This window comes from Cinclus cinclus, chromosome 15 (genome assembly GCF_963662255.1).
Source record: "Cinclus cinclus chromosome 15, bCinCin1.1, whole genome shotgun sequence".
Lineage (NCBI taxonomy): Eukaryota > Metazoa > Chordata > Aves > Passeriformes > Cinclidae > Cinclus > Cinclus cinclus.
Genome location: NC_085060.1, coordinates 17282559 through 17302012, shown reverse-complemented (window position 1 = coordinate 17302012; position 19454 = coordinate 17282559). Strand labels below are relative to the sequence as shown.

General features: G+C 40.9%; 1 protein-coding gene across 1 annotated transcript in view; it reads right to left on the bottom strand.

Annotated features, from left to right (window-relative positions):
* Positions 1 to 19454, bottom strand: part of PCDH11X (protocadherin 11 X-linked) — a 378197-nt gene that overhangs the window by 116718 nt on the left and 242025 nt on the right. The window contains exon 5 of the mRNA XM_062503181.1: positions 981 to 1179. Within this exon, the coding sequence (XP_062359165.1) occupies positions 981 to 1179 (199 nt within the window). The remainder of the gene's footprint in view (positions 1 to 980; positions 1180 to 19454) is intronic.

The window sequence follows — 19454 nt, the reverse complement described above, 5'->3', positions numbered from 1 at the left end:
GCCCCTAAGGCTCCAGTCCTGAGCAGCAAAGGAGATCACACCTCTGCTTTTGCCAAGAGCCAGGCTGAGTGTGGCAGAGCCAGCTCGGAGTGGGAGGGAATGCTCTCTGCTGGATGCTGGATTTGCCACTGCAGAGTGTAACTACCTTCTACAGCTATTTCAAGTGCATAGCACTCACTAATTCATTCCTCCTGATACACTGAAGCAGCTGAAATCCACCTTTTGGGCCAGGTTTTGCCCAGAACAGATGTATTTCCAAATCACTTATTAAGCCGCTAACAAGGCCTTAGAGGCTTAGAGACATTCAGGTGTCTCTTTATCAATGGCACAGTTCAATTTAATCCAGATAAGGAGCCTCTGGACAATTAACAGTTGACTAAAGTTCAGTGGAGTCTCCAACTGGCTATCACATCACAGCACACAGAGCAGAGCCAGTACCCACAGCTCCCGCTCCTGTTCATCCTGCCTCCCTGTTTCTGACATCACAAGAAGGCAGTGGCAGTGGAAGATGACAAGCTCTTCTGAGATTATTACTGCATGCCATCCCTGCTTTCAAAGCAGAAAGCAAGAAACCCTTTCTTATTTCTGGAGACTGCACTCTTTCCACAGAGCAGCTCATCACCCACAAGCTCCCTGTTAAACTACGGCACGCAGTAGTGCTGGAGAGGGAAACGTTAAAAAGTGTGAATTCCCTCAGCAAAGTATTTATGACCATTAGGGCAACAGCGTTAACCTCCTTAGAAAGCTCCTCTGTGCATAGCCACCACGTCCATAAAAACACCAGCTCATCCATAAACCCTTAACAGCTCCAAATGTTTTATTTCCAATGGCCAGACCTCCCATTTTTAGAAACGGAACTCTTCTTCAGCCGCGCTAAACCCAACGCTCACTTTCAACTATTACCAGGAGGAACAGAAAGCCCCGGTGGCTGATGGATTGCAAGGACTGAAGGAGTGGGATGAGCAGAGCTCTGCACTTACTGGACTCGGGGTCGGAGTTGCCGTCGCCCTCGGTGCGGCTGTTGGGGGACGCCTGCTCGTAGAACTCGTCCTGGGGGAAGCCCAGGGGCAGCGGGTGGGACGCGCTGGCCCCGCTCGTGGGCTCGTGGTCTCCGAGCCCGCTGTCACTGCAGCTTTCCTGGGAGCCATCTGGCAGGTGGAAGGTGACCCGGCGCTGGGGCTACAAGGAAGGAACAGAACGACACGGTTTCCACCACGGTATCGGTAATTGCTCGACGCAGCCAATTTAGGAAATGCTTTATTTTGGTTGTCTGCTGAGGACGCGTTGCCCAGAGGTGTGCACAATTTCAGGCTTTCATGAGCTGCTTTCAAACCCGCTGCACCTGACAGCAGTGCTTGCTGCTGTTTTTTAAAAAATGTAAGCCCTGATGCAAAATGAAAGACACCTCAAACTAAAGAGATTCTGTCAGACTTCACAAGGCTTTGGATACCTTTTGTATATTGACTTGGAGATTTCAATCACTTTTTGAGGCTCAATTTATTTCACTGCTGAGTTTTCTAGTTTTCAAAAAACATTTTCTTTCCCATTAAAAGCTGTTCCACACTTTTGGGCCTAAAAAATGTGACACATTTATAATGCTGTTGGATTCTTCTAAGGCAGAAAAAGAAAAAACAACAACAAGTCCCATGAATTGAAAACAATTTTAGTAGGTTTTGCACAGACGTTAAGCTAATGAATGAAAAGTAGATTCCCCTGCTCTCCTTCAGACGTTTCATTACAAGTCCTTTGATTTTCGTTATACCACAGACCTGTACCTTAACACTAAAAGGCTGGAAGCTGGGAACCAGGGAGCTGAGGATGGAAAGCATCTCAGCCCAGAGGTGGAAGGAAGGACCAGATGAAACAAAGAACCTGATGCACGAGGCACAGGACAGTTTTCATTACCTGAGTGAATCTGCATGATTTAGGAACTGAATAACTAAAATGTAAAACTCTCCCAGTATTAAAAGAAAATATGAACAAAACATAAGCAGCTCCCCTGCTCATTTTGATGTGTCTGATATCCATGTTTTGGAAACTTGAAACATGAAGATTCATAAAAGCCCTAAAAAAAAACAGTTTAAAATATTCTTAGGTTGTTGTTACTCAAAATTCCATTCGAAAGGCAACGCAAAACTTTCTGGTGGCAGAACTGGTGGGATTAGCAAAGCTGAAGACCAGACTTTTGATGCAATTTTGCAAAAAAGTATATAGTGTTTATAGCAAAGCAGATGTTGTCGGAGTCCCTAGATATTTGGTTCCTATAGGTTGGCGCTGTTGAAAACATTCAATTATATTGAGTTTTTGCTAAGTTCGGCTCCTCCACTTCTGCGAGTCTCTTTTTGTCACAGTGACATTATTACACATGCCCACAGACAGCTGTTCTGCAGCGTGTGCAGCCAAGAACACGGCAGCACCAACCTCACCTGTGCAATTCCTGACAGATGTGAGTGACAGGGCTTCCTAACAGCTACCAGAGACACTCAGGGCTTTCCCAGAAAACCTGTTTCAGTGCTTCACCACTGCTAATGGAGAGCTTCTCGGCTAATGCTGAACCTGCCTCTTTCTTGTTACAAAATAAATCATTTCTTCAGTCCCATCCATCATGGTCTGCTTATTCCCACTCATCTTTCTGGCATTTGGCACTTTATTCTGCTTCAGAATAAACAGACCTTATTATTTCAATCTGTCGGGTGCTCCTGCTCTCTCTGGCTGCTCCCCCTGTGCAGGAGCTCGCTCACGGCTCCGTGCTCTGCCCAAAACCCTGCACCCAGCTCCAGCCAGGGACCTGACAGCACTGAGCAGGATCATCTCACATCTCCTGCAGGCTCCTTTGCCATGGCAGCACAACACATTTGTGTCCTTGCCAACCACCATAATGCCCAGGTCCTTTTTATTGATCTTTTCCTCGTTGTTCCCTTTTTGGTTATTGCCATCGATTGCTGCAGCCTGAGTGGCACTTTGCATTCATTGTTCCTGCCATTCTCTTTTTCCAGATGATTTCATCCATTTTCAAGTACACTCTGCTTTCCGGTCCTGCTTTCCTGTTTATCAAATTTGCAGATTTTAGACTCTCCTTCATTTGGCAAATCTTTGAGAAATATTGGAACAGATCAAGCCCAGACATCACAGTCCAGCTCTGAAGAGCTGAACAGAGAATGGCTTCCCATTCCATGGGATGGAAATGGGAGAAGAAAATCCCTCTGTGACTGCTGGCACAGCCTGACAGCCCACTGGGGAAAGGTTCAGATGGGGAAAGGCTCACAGCTAACACCCCCAATGCCCCCGTTGCACTTTTGGGGTCACCAGAAGAATTGCCCACTGAACTCCACATTTTGCTGCCCCAGGGCTCTCTGCAAGCCTGGCTGGGACAGTGCTCCCTCTCCTCCTGCTGCCTTTTCCCACCACTACTGGGTGACAATGCATGGAGTGTCTCTGCACCGCCCAAAAAAAACAGATGGATCCACAGAAATTACTGATATGATTTATCCTGTTCCACTTCTCTGTCAGCTGCCTCTCAGAGCCCCATCCACACCAGCATCAATCAGGCCTTTCCTCAAAGCCCAAATAACTGAAGTTTTGTCAAGCTGATCCAGTGAAAACTTTCCTGCAATGTTTCTCATTTACTCCCTGCATTCAAAACTGCACCCAGCTCACACAGATCTACAGCTACAACATGTGGAAAGGGAATATGCCATTTCTTTCATCTGAAATGAGTTTGGTATTCGCAATATGAAAAAAAAAACCCACCTCCACTGCATGAACTGTTTGTAAAAGCTCTACTTTGTGAGGTTTGCACTCCCTTTGTGTTGTGTTATATCCTCTCCTCTCCAAGCTGCCAGTGAATTTTAAGTATTCTTAAAACATCTTTAGCCCAAGTTTTAACATTAGACACCAATACTATCCTTTGAAAATGATTGGGAGCACATTGGTTATTACAATGTACAACTGGTTACTGCTTTGTACATCTGGGATTCACTAAGTGTAAAACAAGGAATATTTCTTTTTCAGGGCTCATTGTCAAAATACAGCCGAAGTTTTGAACCAGCTGACAGTAGAGGAGACCAGAAACTCACCAACTCTTTTTTAACTGCCTAGCCCAGTGAGAAAAAACAAATCCCATACCCAAGCAAAATTAAAAATGTTACTAACTAATGTTCAGTTAAAAATTGCAAATATTTAGTTGCATAAATTGAGATGCTATTAGTCAGAAAGATCAAACCCGAATGATTTTAAATCAACTGGCATCAGCTAAAGGCTCATGATTTTAAATTTGATCCCTGAGTGTGTCACACCTGATAACACTGATGACAGAGCACTTTCAGAAAAAATTATCAAGATGAAAAAGGCCCAGCTATTCCTCTACATGGCAGTGCTGCTATTTTCTTAATTCATGCAGGCATCAGACAACGATCTGGAACAAGTAATTCTAATAAAATTTTGCCAAAAGCTGAGACTTATCTTCTGTCACAATTATTTTGGAAATTTCCTCCTTGAGGCATTTAAATTTCAATTTATAAGCTTACAAAATATCCTCAGTCTCCAGCTGCTTTTCTATTTATCTCCGAAGGGAGCCAGCACCGATAGTAATAGAATAACAAGGATTATGGTTTGTTTTATTTATCTGAATGACAGTTGGTATACTTTTTCAAAAAGAGAGAAATGCAAGCAAACCTATTATGCATTCTTAGAGGATTCTGATATAGGAACTTGTAATACAGACAATTAAACTGATAGGGGACAATGAAGTGAAAATTCAAGGAAAAAAACATGTAGCAGTCTATAGTTTCTCTGCCGCATTTAAAAATATTAAATTACTCGTTATTGGTATGAGAAAGGAATTTTGCTTGCAGAGATGTCACAGAGCAGACACAAATGCTGTCAGAGGTCTCATATGGCATTCACTGCCTTTGGTAAAAGCTCAGTGCGTCTGGAGGGATCAAATTATCTCAGAAAACCACAAACCTTTTACTCTCATTATTGAAATTTATATGAAGACTGATCAAAGCCCCAAACTGTTCTGCGTTCAATCTTTCACTACAATAATTAGACTGTGGCAGTGGGAATAATAAAAGATGAGTCTAAGTAAATAGCTTTGGATACACTGAAGGGATGATTTCTGGTATTATACACCAGGGGTTAGCCAATTTATAATCAAAAAGGAAAAAAAAGGTAATAGAAAAAGCAGCAGATATCAACTGAGGAACATTAAACTATTAACCTTATTATCTTCATTCAGTGAAGCAAATTAATATCCATTTAAAAGAAGATCATAAAGAAAAAAACACTACTTTTTAATTTATGCTGAATTAATTATATTATTTAGATGATAATTCTGATTTAAAACAGACCTTATTTAGGAGATGCTGTGAGATAGCACAAAAGAACAGGGCTCTTTCAACATTTCTCTCCATAATAGCAGCCAGTAAATAAAGGAAGAGGCAAATAAATTTTTAATTTTCTCAGTTGCTGATTTACTTCAAATGTTAGGAGGATATGAAATACCTTAAATAACCAGAAAATAACTATCTTCAAGTACAAGCAGTAAAGAAAATCCCTAATCGAATTACCATTTCCAGCTCCAATCTTTTTATCCTCAACTATCACCTTTTGTTCCAAAACAGCAATTTTTGTTTCATAGGCTTTCATTGAGACAAACAGGACCCAGCAACTATCAGTGCAAAATTCTCAGCATAACATTAAAACAAACTGCCTGAGAGGATCCAACCATAAACCCAGTGGGAAATATGTCTTTGTGTTGAAACTCAACAGAGATAAGGCAGCATTTTCATTTTTCCTTCCCCATACAGAGTAGTGTCGAGCACAACCAATACACCTCAAAGAGTTTCTCTCAACTCTTTTATAAGTCTGTACTTCCCATAAGTTTTGCAGCCTGGCACATTGAATTTAAGATCTTATTATATTATTTTGATGGCTTTTTCATAGGCAAAGTACATAATACAGATCATTATAATTTTTTACTCAAATTAATCTTCTCTAGTTTTGCCAGCAGGGATCTGCATTTCTCTTGGAGTATCTACAAAGATGCCAAACACTTTTGGTCACCATTATCACAAACAAATAGAAACACTTCTAAAAGCACATCACCCTTGTATTCACCTTTTCTAATTTTACAGTGACCTTTTTATGATTTAATTAATGGGCCCTACAGTGATCCTGGGTTTTGGGTTTGGGGTGTGAGGGCTTTTTTTTTTTTTTTTTTTTTTTTTTTTTAACAAAAATCAAGGACTCATCTTCTGGGAGAAGGAGAGAGCTATTGTGCAAAGTGACATTACTCAGCTGATTTCAGAAGTCCAAGACTAGTGGGCATTAAAATCTGTGTTTCCCTATCTCACATAAAAAAGCACCACCTCCAGCCACGGCCAACACTAATAACCTTAATTATCATCTCAAACAGATGAAACTTGGTGAACGAGCCTTTCTTTTCATTGAACAAGTTCAGATGTTCCAGCCACTGCCCCACATTTATTGGTTGCTTTCCTTTCAGCTCCTGATTGTCTATTTGTTTGTCAAATCAAACAGACCTGCTGTTTTCCCAATTTCCCACATTCACCCTTTTACATACTGGCAAAACTTTGCATTTTCAGCCCTTTAAAACTTCCAAAAGAGATCCAAGAGAATCCTTTTCATATTCTTGTAAGAAATTTTGCTAGTCCTCCTAATTCAATTTCATTAACATTAGTAACTGGTATCTTACATCCTCACTAATTACTAAGAGAAAATACAGCATCTGCACACCTTCTAAAGAAGAAGAAGATCTGAGAAATACTTTTGTTTTTTTCTTACTGTGATTAAAAATCTAACTGTTCCACAGTAGTGTAAGAGAAGTAAATAGTTTTAGGCTTTCATTTTTATTGATTTAAATAACTCCTCCCACTTTATGAATATATTTAGCTGCAGGAAGCATAACCTATTAATTTCAAAAGGGCAAATAAAAGCTGGGTTGGCTGCCCAGACAAATAGAAATTCAACGTGGGTGATCATCTTAGACAGATTTGTACATTTTCAATGAAAGCATTACCACCTCCTCAGAAAACCAGCAGAACAGATGGTGCCCCTACACCTGCCCAAATGGAAATTACTTAAAATTGTCAGATCTTATAGTTGGATTCCCTCACACAAAGAAGTCACTCAAGTGATGAGAAATAATCTTGCAGGACTATCTTGTACCTCCAGCACTCACTTACTCTGGGTGCCTTTTAGGAATCACACGGACAGGTCCCTGCAGGCTCCTCTTGCAGGCAGCTAAAACTGCAGCGAGCTGATAAGGGAAACGTCAGATATTCCAGCTCTGGGCCATTGCAAGAGAGTTCTGTGAAAGCCTTCCCATGCAGGCAGAAAAAAGAAGGGGTTTGTGACCACCAGCATCTGCTTTGAGAAGCAAATTTTGCAGTTTTTAATGAAGTAACCAGGGGCTAAGATGACCCTCCCATCGTCCTCTTGCACCACCAAGGTCATGGAACAAACTAATTCCCCAAATCATTGCTGAACAAACGCATTATGAACCTGGAACTTCACAAATTTCTGGTTAACAACTTCAAAGGGTATTTATTTCCAGGCTCTAATCCTCGTTGTACCAGAGTATCTCTCATAAGACTTTTCCCAGCAACATTTAGCAATTAAATTGTATTTTCTGGGCTTCTTGAAATAACAACAAAGAAGTGAAATAAAAAGCAAATAAAACTGAAAATAACATTTCAAGCATGTCAAACATTTTTATTTAGCTTTTGAAAGGCAGTTATTGTATGCTAGATGTCAAAATGGTAGCTGAAAGCATGCTTTTTAAAGTTTAATTCATCTAAGCCTTCAATCTGACATGTGATTAAATAAAAATTACACATGAAAGTTCACTATGGCCGTGCTGTTGCTAAGTTTGAAAGAGGAAAATCTCAATTCTGATTTTTTTTCTTTAATACATTCTTCCATTTCCATCATCTTTGATGTTATCATCTTGAATGGTTGGTATCTATCTGATAGGCAAAGCCATTTCTTAGCTGAAAGAACATCATAATAAACAATAATACAGAACGTTTTCAGCAGTATTTGACATCACTTCTGACTGCTGGCCCAGCAGTGTGAATCTTTCTCAGTAGAAATATTGATGAGGTTTTATTAGAGTTGTGAATTCTTTGTGTCAATATTGAAATGGAGAAGAATGTCTACTTTCATAAACGAGCATGGGACTCTAGCTCTAATCTGATTATGTTCAATTTTACATTTCAGTCGTGGCTCAGATAAACAGATTTCATGTTTCTTCATGAGCAAGGTATGGATTCACAGAATAATGAATGTTCCAGTGAATTACACACCTCCAGTGAGGCAATTCTGCATCATAGTCAAGGCCAAGCCTTAAACGCAGCCCTGAGGAGGTCCTTACGGCTGTAGAGACCTGGAAGAAACATCCAGAACATGATTCTGTTTTCCTTTGCAACATTTTTTTGTTCCTGTTCAGTTTTTCCTGTAAGGGTCAAATCTTTTTGGAGCAGCACTCGTGTGTGTAACTCCAGGAGCCACCACAAGTGTTCATTTGAGGGGGCTTGGAGATGTTCTTTCATCATCCTGAACCAGGAAATGGAGCTGTTCTTCTTAATGCTTCCCAGAAAAAGGGACTTTGATCTAGCTTTGCTTCTTTGGGTTGCAAGTGTGCCGAAGTCAGAAGCAGGAAAAGATTTGTGCAAGGACTGATCTTAACTGCTCCAGTTCAAGTGGTGGTGCAACACTTTAGTTGCCTTTCACTTTATAATATGAAATCTTTCCTCCCAGTGTGGATGATTATAAAGCAGTTCATGTGTAATGCAGACAAGAAGTTACTTTATTTTATTATGGTTTAAAAAAAAAATAACAACAAAAAAGCCAAAAGAAGCCTTTTAAAATGAGTAACAAGGCAGCTCTTTGGCATGTCACTATGTCACTCCATTTGTTATGACAAGACACCTTTATTATAACAGCATTTTATTTGTTATAGCAGGAAATCTATAATGGTTGATATCAAGAGTTTGATTAGCTGGAATGGGAATTGATAATAGATAAAATGCAAGGATAAAATGAATGTATTTCATCCAGCTGTCAAAAAAAAATAAAAAATCCCAACATCTTGCTCTTTCTGGAGAAGAGGAAGAATAGACAAAAAGTTTACCATTGCCCAAAAGGCACTCTGAGGAAACTCAAGACCTTCTCAGAGAGCAGTGACCACAAGCATTCTCTTTTCTGCTCTCTGTATCAGAGAGTTATCCTTGCAATAATTATCCTTGTGGCTTTGAGAAAGTATCTTTTAACCACCTTGATTACCCATTTTTAATTTTAAATTTACAGTGTGCTGGCCACCAAGGTCACCCCTCTGAGTACATTCTCAGGGCAGCAAGGTTTCCTCCACCTTTAGGAGAACAGGTTAAGGAAGAAGCAAGAGTTTACCAAGAAAACCTGGCATGTATAAAATAAAGGTCTAGGCGAAAATTTGCAAGCAGTGATGCAGTTCATGCTGTATTTGATTAGCACGAAGTGAATTCCAGAATCCAGGATGGACACTTTTACCACCAGTACACTCTCCAGTGGATTCCAATGGCCCAGGATTTTCTCTGGACAAAGAAAACTTTCACCAAGAGGTTTGTCCTGAAATTCCCTTTCCAATTGTAAGACAAAACTTTTTCTCTCAATAAGAGAAGTCATTCCCCATACTGAAATAACGGAATATTATATCACTGATATACTTTGCTTTCTTTCAATCTTCTTTTATTGTAAATAGGAAAGATTCTGGGTGATAAATGATGTGATGAAATGCTTTGGTTTTGTTTTAAACATCTGAAAATCTATTTTTCTCTCCAAGTTGTTTTACGAAAAAGGACTGCATTTTATTTGATTAAAGTCAGAAATCTCCCATTTGCATCACTATTTTCACAGCTTATATTATCAGGGTGATAATGAATAAGATTTAGCTGTTATTTACAGTAGAATACATGAAATATTCAAAGTTACTAGAGTCTAACTACATGCTAATAATGCATTCTTAAATGGATGTCTGAAATATCTATTTGCAAATGGGAAGAATTTTGCAAATTGAAGTGCTGCATTGTATCACTGATATCATCCCTCGCTCCTCCAGAGCCATGGCTCTGCAATTACCCTTTCAGATAATCAGAACATATAACTGTCTTTCAGAATTCACCACTTGTGTCATTTCAGCAAAGCAAAATATAAAGCCATTAGCCTTCCCTTGTTCCTTAAATCTTCCCAGCTCATTTCCATAGTCAGTGCAGCCATTCTTCAGCAGCGTTAAGATTACTCACTCATCTTTCCTCTCGGAGCAAAACATAACAGTACAAATTGCTGAGGAAATGCAGCACACGTCAGTTTGCAGAGAGGAACGATGAGTTCTGGGTGAGGGAAATGGAGAGGATCCAGCTGAAGGCTGGGGAAGGCTTTTTCTGCTCCCGGCCAGCCCAGAGCTGCTGTTTCAGCTGAGCAGGGGACAGCTGTCCCCGTCCCATGTCACCACCCACACGTGGGACTCTGCAACCCCAAGGAGAGCTCAGCCCTGAGGCAAGGTCACTTCTGGGACTGCTCTCTGCCACCAGGACCTGTCCCCGCAAAGCACAGAGCCCTGGGCAGCTCCCCTGGCAAACAGGGGAAGGGAAAAGGTGTGAGCTCCAGCCACACCAGGAACCCAGGCAGAAGAACAGCTGTTCACTTGGTCACTCCAGCACTCAAGAGAAAGGTGCTAATGCAAAATTCCACAAAGCACCAAGAGGAAATAGGAGAGGAGCCAGCAAAAGTGTGGGTTAGGCATCTCTGGAAGGCAGGAGGGCAGCTCCTCCTTATGGGGCTGCTGACTGCACAGCCCAGACACCCAGAGCCTCTGTCACAGCTGAGCAGAGCAGGGGTTTGCTTAAAAACAACTTGGTCCCAAGGCATTTACTGCATAAACCCCAAAACTGCACTACTGTGTACTCATAAGTAGCATAACCCTCAGTCTGAGTCCCTGCATCTTTGGAAAGATGCTGGAGTGCCCCAAAGAGCTGAGAAACCCAAAGGGCTGGGGAGGGAGGGCAAGGGCACAGCTAAGGCTGCTCCTGCAACTCCTTGAATGCCCTCAGAGGTACCCCTATTTCCTCACCTGCCACACACAGGATTAACACCTCTACAATCATCACTTCAGGATTATTCAAGCTTCTTGGACAGCTCAGTTAAATCAGAGGTAAATGTTATTCTCCATGCAAACCACATTAAACTTGCAACCTATAAATCTGAAGTACTTTTGCAAGGTTGACACCAAGGTCAGGATCAGGAAAGGCAACTGCTTGCTCTGCTTGACCCAGAAAGGCAGAAATCCCTTGTAACACCCAGCCATGGAGGAGCAAATACAAGGCTTTAGATCCACTCTGTTCCTACAGCTCAGGGAAAGGCAAATTGCTGTAGGTACTTGAGACCCAGGAAGGATTTTAGAATAAAGAAGTAGGAAAAGTGTTTGTGGGGAAAGGCAATGACATTAATGTGGGCAAAGCTGGCACAACTCATGGGGGGGACACTGCGGGCATGGGCACCTTCCTCACACAGCCACAGAGCTGCATTTCTGCATCAATTACTGCCCAAAACCCAGGCTGAGTGCCCTGGCTGATCACTGTGAAATCAACTTCATGCATAAATTTTCCTGAGTAAAGAATTCATTTTAATTCCACTCTTTAAGATCTTTCTTGGCATTTTCTTATGTTCGTTGGCATACAACATCTGAGCTTTGCACACAACAAAATGCACCTTGCACGTTTTTCAGGCTAGAACATATAAATACAAACTTGCAGCATTAATTGTGTTCTTTCTCCTACTGTTTTTAATTAATTTGACCTTTGGGCCTATTTTTGTCAATTCAGAAGGCATATTGCAATCAGAAAAAAGCTATGGTGCAAATATTCCATTCCGCACATCACTTGCTAAACAAGTAAGCAATAGAAGAAAATCTATAGCATGCAATTAGCATTATGCTTTCCCAATTATTTTCTTTACTTCACAAAACTCATTAATAACTTTTAGTAGGTGAAATTGCAGCTAGGAACCCTCCTACACCTCAAGTGTATTATATTCTATCTTTGCCCAATAGAAATTCTTTTGATGTACTGGAAATCTTATTAATAGATTCACCAGAAAACAAGCATGTAAAGCTGGCAGAGGCAATTGCAAGAAGTAAAATGAATGTAAATGACAGATGAAAGAAGATTTCCATGCCGTTCAGATCAATATAAACAAAAGTGCTGCAGCAGCCACAGCACAGAGATGAAGGGAATTCATCAAACTTGTATTTCAGATTATTTGTCCTGTTCTAAATGCACCCTCTGTGTTTCAGAGCTGTGTTCTCCTGTTACCCAATTAATACTACATTAAGATTCACTCCTACAGGGGCTTTTTCCTTCTGGTGCTGAAGAGAAGTTTCTCAGTGCACTCAGATCTGGGGGGATTGTAGAGTGTAGCTTCTTGCTTCTAAAGATTGTCATTTGGAAAGCCTGTAATTGCAGCACTCAATAATTTCCCAAATACTTCAGCCAGAATTAATTATCCCTGCTATTATTGCAGGAGTTTGGATCTTGGGCTGGGTATGATGAAGGGAATGTGCGATGGAACATTTTCTCATGCTCAGAGCATGCAGTGGGTGTGCAAGGCACTTAAAACATTAGAAGCAACAAGTTCTTCTACTTCAATTATATCTCACTATGATCTCCAGACATCTACACAATCAGCTTTGCTCATTTCCTGCTCTTTGTTGTTGCCTAATTAAACACATTCAGGAACCTTCTTTACACCAGAGATTAATTATAATTTTTTTTTAAAGAATCCTATTTCATCTAAAATCATATTGGTTCTAGGTGAAAAATTAGAGGAAAGCAAACATTTATTGTTAAACATCTTGTGTTTGAACAGAGTTTGAAATGCCTTTTCATTAGGAGTTAGAAATCAAGACATGTCATGATCTTCAGCAACTCCTTTTAATGGAGTGAATTGTACAGTTTTCTGGCAGTTTTATATGATGTTGATCAATCAAAAATACTGGTTGTTACTGTTAGAGCTAATTGCTCAGGCTTCTTAAAAATCTCCTTATTCAGAAGTGGGAGAATGCCAGAGATGAGCTGGGAAGGGGAGGAAGAGCTGCAGAATTGCTTATCATTGATTCAGCTGCAGAAATACAAACTGTAATTTGTAAGACATTTAGACAATTTGACACCCATAGCAAAGAAAACACACAAACATGGCATTTGCAATGGGGAAATCAAAACCACAAGGAGATGAAGCTCCAAACTCAGACCTTAACACAGAACATAAACTAAAGGAACTTTGGTCTCTTTCTTGCACATTGAAAAGAAAAAAACAAACAAAACAAAACAAAACCAATACATTTATTTTTTTATTAAAAACAACCAACGGCTGCCTGAGAATCAGTGGAGTGATATTAAACTCTTGAAGCAGGCTCATTGTTTGAAAGAAGGCTGGCAGCATTGCTTTGGTTTCAAAGCAGTTCTTGGAGAAACCAGAAGCAAAACTGCAGCCTGACGCACGCCAGCTGCCTCTTCCCAGAAGTTCAAAAGAACTGGGCAGTGGTGCCGTAGATACCTGACACACAGACAGGGGTGGATTTGTTAGAGAAATGTCCTGGCACGTCTCCAGTGAGCACCGGCCAAATCAGCACAGATTTCAGTCCTCGTGTCAAACAAAGGGGACCCAGAGCAGCACTTGGTCCCCCTCACCTTCATCCCTGGAACTGCCTGTGGGACTCAGCAGCAGCACGTGCTCATTTGTTTCATAACAGAAATAATGGCTAAAGCTGACAGTCTCTGATGGATGGCATCAGGCAGCTGTGGATGTCCTTTCCCTAGCTGGGAGGAAATCATTTCCTCGTGTGTTCCGTGCCCTCGTGCTGGCCCTCTGTAACCCAAACACATTCCCTCTCTGCCTTGTTTACATCTCTGCCTCAAAAGAAATTCCCCATTCCCCCCCCACAGTTAAAGACTATAAATCCAATCCTGGCAGCGACTACAGTCTAATTCGCAGCTGAGTCCCCCAGGACTCACAGAAGAAAGAGAAGACAAACAACAGCTACCAAAGACGATTCTCCAGCTCCAATCAATAACTTGCCTGCCACTCCACGAGCACATCACCCTATCAGCACAACTGTGCAAAGTTCCTTATCAGTGATGTACTCTCACACTTTCCAGGTAGACATTAAGCATTTTTACATCCCGTGGGTTTTACATTTCAGTAAATTTCCTTCTCCCAGCAATACAAATGTACAACAACCGCCCCAGACTGACAACAGATGTTAGAAATGTGAAAAATAGCCTATAGTGTAATAGTATTTTGCACATGTACATCATTCTTTACTTGAACGGGCTTTAGAAATATGAATTCCATTTCAGAAGAAAAGAATAGAAAAGACAGTTGTTAAAACAGCTCAAAGCAACAAGCCAAAGCACAAACGGCTATGCCCTCTTGATTCTCATGACTGAAGGTTAGGCTGTGTCACTGGCAGAATCCAAAAATGAAATAAGAGCCCTGGACAGAAGGGACACTTATAGGCAAGTTGCAATCACATCTCACATTCTCCACCTAGCATGCTTCCCCAGAGAAAAAGCTATTCTCTCTCAAAATAAACCAAAGTAAATTATTTACATTTCAATAAACTATCCCAGACTGCCCCAAACTGGGAGTGATGCATGTGCATTTTAGAAAAAATAATGCACATAAATAGAACCACATAAAACATCACTTAAAATAATATCAACCCTGAAGAAAGTGACCCAATAAAATGCTTTCTGAGTAATTTGGCCAATACCAGTGGGTATCCATTGAAGGGTTATAGAGCCTGTTTCAATGGAGCCAGATGGATTTAGAAAGACTGTGAGCAACATCATCTAACACTAAAGCTCTGTGAGCTAAGTGATAGAACAATAATGATCTTATCTGCTCTAACCAGACTGAAAACCTGGTGACTGCAGAAGATGTGTTCTGCTGTATATTCCATCTGTGAGGAACAGACAACTTCATTAATGGAAACCTTCAAACCAGAGCTGAGAAACCCATGGCTAAGGAAGGGGTGCCTTGACAAGCAAAGGTCCTGCTGAAATGCTCTGCAGGTTCATGAAGCTGAAGATTGAGCTCTAACAATTACCTGCTATCCCCTTTAAATGTCTTTTGCCTGTTCTGAGGCTGCACTGACAGCAGTGCTCCCACCAGAGCTTGCCCCTCATTCCGCAAGAGCAGTCTGAGCTCCCAGAGAGCCTGAAATCTGTCCTGTCCAACAGCTTATCATCTCAGCAACAGAATTCAGGATTTACATTAGAAGCATGGGTGCTCCTGTCAGCAAGACCATCTTAAATCTGTTCAGGCTTTTAAAATGTTCCAAAGTAGCAGCACCATACCCTGACAGGTGTGTTACCTGCACATGGCAAACTCCATCCACACCTTTTCCCCCAGCCCTGACTCCTCAAAACAGCTGTCGGGTGAAATGAGTGATAAAAGCCCCCAAAGATCCAGATTCATAATCTAAAACATGGTAACGATGACCAGTTTGAAGATACACAGAACGGTGCTACAGCTTCATTCCCAAGCTGCCACTGGAAAAATCAGATCAAAGAAAAAATGGGGATTATTTAAAATTTTAAGTTTCCTTTCACAAAGAAAACATTAGTAGAGAAACAGTCAGTGATTTTCCTATATCAGTCTTGCAATTCAGCATTAACACAACTTGTATCAAAACATCAAAACAAAGAGCATTCTACAGAAAAGGACCAAAGCATTTTCCAAAAGGCTCTCTAACCACAGCCCTGCTATGGAGCAGCATTCAAGAGCTTCCTCAGGAACGCTTTCACAGAAGTTCCACGAGGCTTCCTGACATTACATGGATGCTGAAATGCTTTATTACCATTTATTTCAGAGGCACAACCAGAACAGCAGGGCTCTGCCCAGCTCCAGACCCACACCGAATTTTCCCCAGCTAATTTCTGCAGTGTCAGGGGCAGGAGGGAAGGGAGCTGCCTGGGGCAGGTATCAATAGGGCACGGAGGGAAGAGCCTAATGGGGGATCAAACAGAAAAGCCCACATTTCCAACACCAGCCTGGAGGTAATCAAACAGCAACACAGGCTAATCAATGCAAATCAAAATCAGCCACAAGGCATCACACCCACCCGGAAAGGTTGATTTTGTCCGAGCTTGCATCCCTGACAGAGCTCTGCTACAGCTCCAGACACAAACACTCCCTCCTGAGCAACTGAAGCATTAAAAATAGCAACTCTGAAAGAGGGAACAGCAAATTTACCTCAGCAGATTGTATGTTTAGTTTGAATTATTGCACAGGTAACCAAACATTCTGCCTAATTTTTAATACCAACCTGTGCAAAACCATCTATAAACTCTTCCTCTTCCCACAGTAACAGGCCAAGAGTCCTCAGAGCCTCATGGATAAAGGGATGGAGGTAAAGAACTAATTCCCCTCCCAGTGCTTGCAGGAAGCTGCTGTGGAGTCACACTGCTGGGGATCATTTTCTCAACAGGCTCCTGAAAACCACATTAGCTCTCACACCAGCCTTTCTTCAATTATGCCATGTTCTTTCTCATCTCCCCACAAGCAGCACATGGATTAACCAAGTTCTCCAGCCCATTTAAAGCCTTTAAAAAAACAAAAGTAATCCCCCCAAGAGAGCAAATTGAACAAAACTAAACAAACAAAAATCCAAAACCAAACAAAAATAAAACAAACAAACAAAATCAATCAAACAAAAAAAATCTCAAAACCAAAACTACAAGAAAACTCCAACCATCTCCGTTTTAATTTACTGTTTTTGTTTGTTATGTGATAACTTCTGGGAATATTTACTGATATCATAATTAAGTCCAAAACAGGAACCAGAATAGATCAAGCTAATTCCCAGACAGCTGAAAATGTTGTAGCCTCAGACTTTTACTGTTTAGTTCATCCAAAATAATTATATCATTAGATACTTTGGCTTCTAAAGTATTTTAAGAAGACTCTTGATAATACCCATAAAAAAAGAACAAAGTAATTTGGTTCCCTCATAGGTTCAATGAATGAAAAATACTGAAACCTAATGTGACTTTGGACATATTTTCCATTACAGTTGGTAGAGATCTCGTACATTAATGCAAACACACAAACAGATTTTTCCTTTTTATATATTTAAGGGCAATTTGCAAAATGCTAAACTGATTAAAAGTAACATAATAAAACTGAAAAGGTCAAATTCTGCTGTTAATGCTGGCTGATCATCACCTCCAGGCTGTTGCTGTCCCACAGGACAAGACAGAGACACCCAGACAGGGACAATGAGCTCCAACCTCCCTCCTCTGGCTTCCTTCAAGGAGAGCCCCTGCACTGGCAGACACCACCTGGAATATCTGTGGCCCCTGTTGCTTGCCAAGGCAGTCCAAGTAGATTTTTTCCTTCATGGGTCTGTTTGAAGCTCAGAAATCCAGCACAGCCCCTGCCACGTGCTGCCCAAGCTCCCACCTGCACTGGCAGGGAGAGTGTTTGCAGAAAAAGCTGAAAACCAGATCAATTTGGGGAAGAGAGAGAGGAGCAGACAATTAACTGCAGCAATGGAAACTTATACAGTCAATGTCTCCTCGGTGCAAGCTAACATCTGACAAAAGGTTCCCACTGAGATGCCCCCACCAAAGGCAGAAAGTTCAATTTTTGCAACTCATAGTTTAAAGCATAATGATTTGTGTTATCTCAGCCAGCTCAAAACTTGAGTCAAACAATCAATGGCAGTTTTCCCATCCAGGAAAATAAAGCATTGGACATCCAGGGTGGTTTGGGGTGGCTGGTTGTTTCTTTGCTTTGTTTGTGGGCTTGTTTGTTTGTTGGATTGGTTTTTAAGTTCAGCAGAATGGAAATTCAGGAGGGCACTGAGCCCCCCATGGGTCACACAGGAGCCCCTAGGTTCCTTTGTTTACAACACCTGGATGTATTTTTAAGTTGTTCCATCAAAGCCAAGCGTATTCCTTGGATTTTCCCAAGAGCAGAAAGGATCTGAAATAAGGTGAGTGCACACCAAGGATGACTGTAGCAGGAACAAGAAAATACCTTGTGCCTAAACCATGCGTACATACTCACCTCTGAGCGATTAGATGGTTTTTGTTAAGGAGGGAAAAGAAAAAAAAAAAGAGAGAGATTTAGACATGAGGGTGTGGCACAAGATAACCTCAATTCCTCAATTTATACCCAAGAAGTGTTCATGTTCAAAGAGACATTTATCCCCCTGATTAGGTGACACTGGTCCTTGCCTATGAATAAAATATCTGTTAGACATTTTATTTTTCAGATGTATTTATGCTGTGTTTACACTTCTCACATTCCTATATAATTTGTCTGTCAGAACCACAAAGCTTGGAGCAGACTAAATCTGCCTGTGTGGAGGGAATTGCAGTAGGCTTTACCTTATGAAATGAAAATTTAAGGATTAATTGTGCAATATCATCCTGTGTTATTATACAAAGTCCTACTTTAAAAATTATCATACAGAAAAATATCTTTATTTTGAAGCTTTTAAAGAAGAAATAAGAAAAGAATGAACTACTTCTTAATACAAAGAGTAGAAAAATAATAATAAAAAAATACTCCAGAAGTTGCCCAAAGTAGTTTAGCTGCTCTTCAGTCCTCATCTATGCAAAGGTTGCTCACACTCTGATCCAGTCCTAAAATCAATGTGATGACCAGTATATTGGCCAGCCATGCATCTTAATAAATGAATCTTCATTAAGCAATCTCCTAAATCCTTCAAGAGCTGCTCTGGCACTTTGCAAGTGCTAACGAGAAGTCAGCAGTAATTCCGTAAATAATAATTTGTGACTGAACTGCAGCCTCTCCTTTGCATTCATTATTCATTGCAGACTGTGACTCAAATCAGCCCATTGTAAGCAAAAGACAACTTATTCCAGACACTGCTTAAACAGACAATTTGCCTTGCTACAGCATCAGAAACCAGACTCCAAAGTTAAGCAGAAATCTGCTTTGACCTTTGGCAAAGCACACGAGTGACAAACAGGGGACAAAGCCAGCTGGTGTCACATCTCCACTGCCACAGCAGGAGCACAGAAACAGCACCTGGTGATTCTCAGGAGCCACAGATAACTCAATACTAAAAAAAACAGGAATATTTTATGGACAGGCTGACTCCAAGAAGGTCTTTTATTCACTTGGGTCTAAGACTGTGATCAAGGGTGATGTGATCAACAGCTTGATTTTGTCCACGACTCTGCTCACATGTGCTCCTCATTATTCCCTCAAACCTTACTTTTACAGGATCATTGACCCACTAGAATCCATCAGATTCCTAGAGAGCTTGGACAAACACATGCAAGCCTACAACTTTTTGAAATATATAGGAAATATATTAGAAATATAGGAAGAATTGTTATCTTCTCATTTCTCCTTTT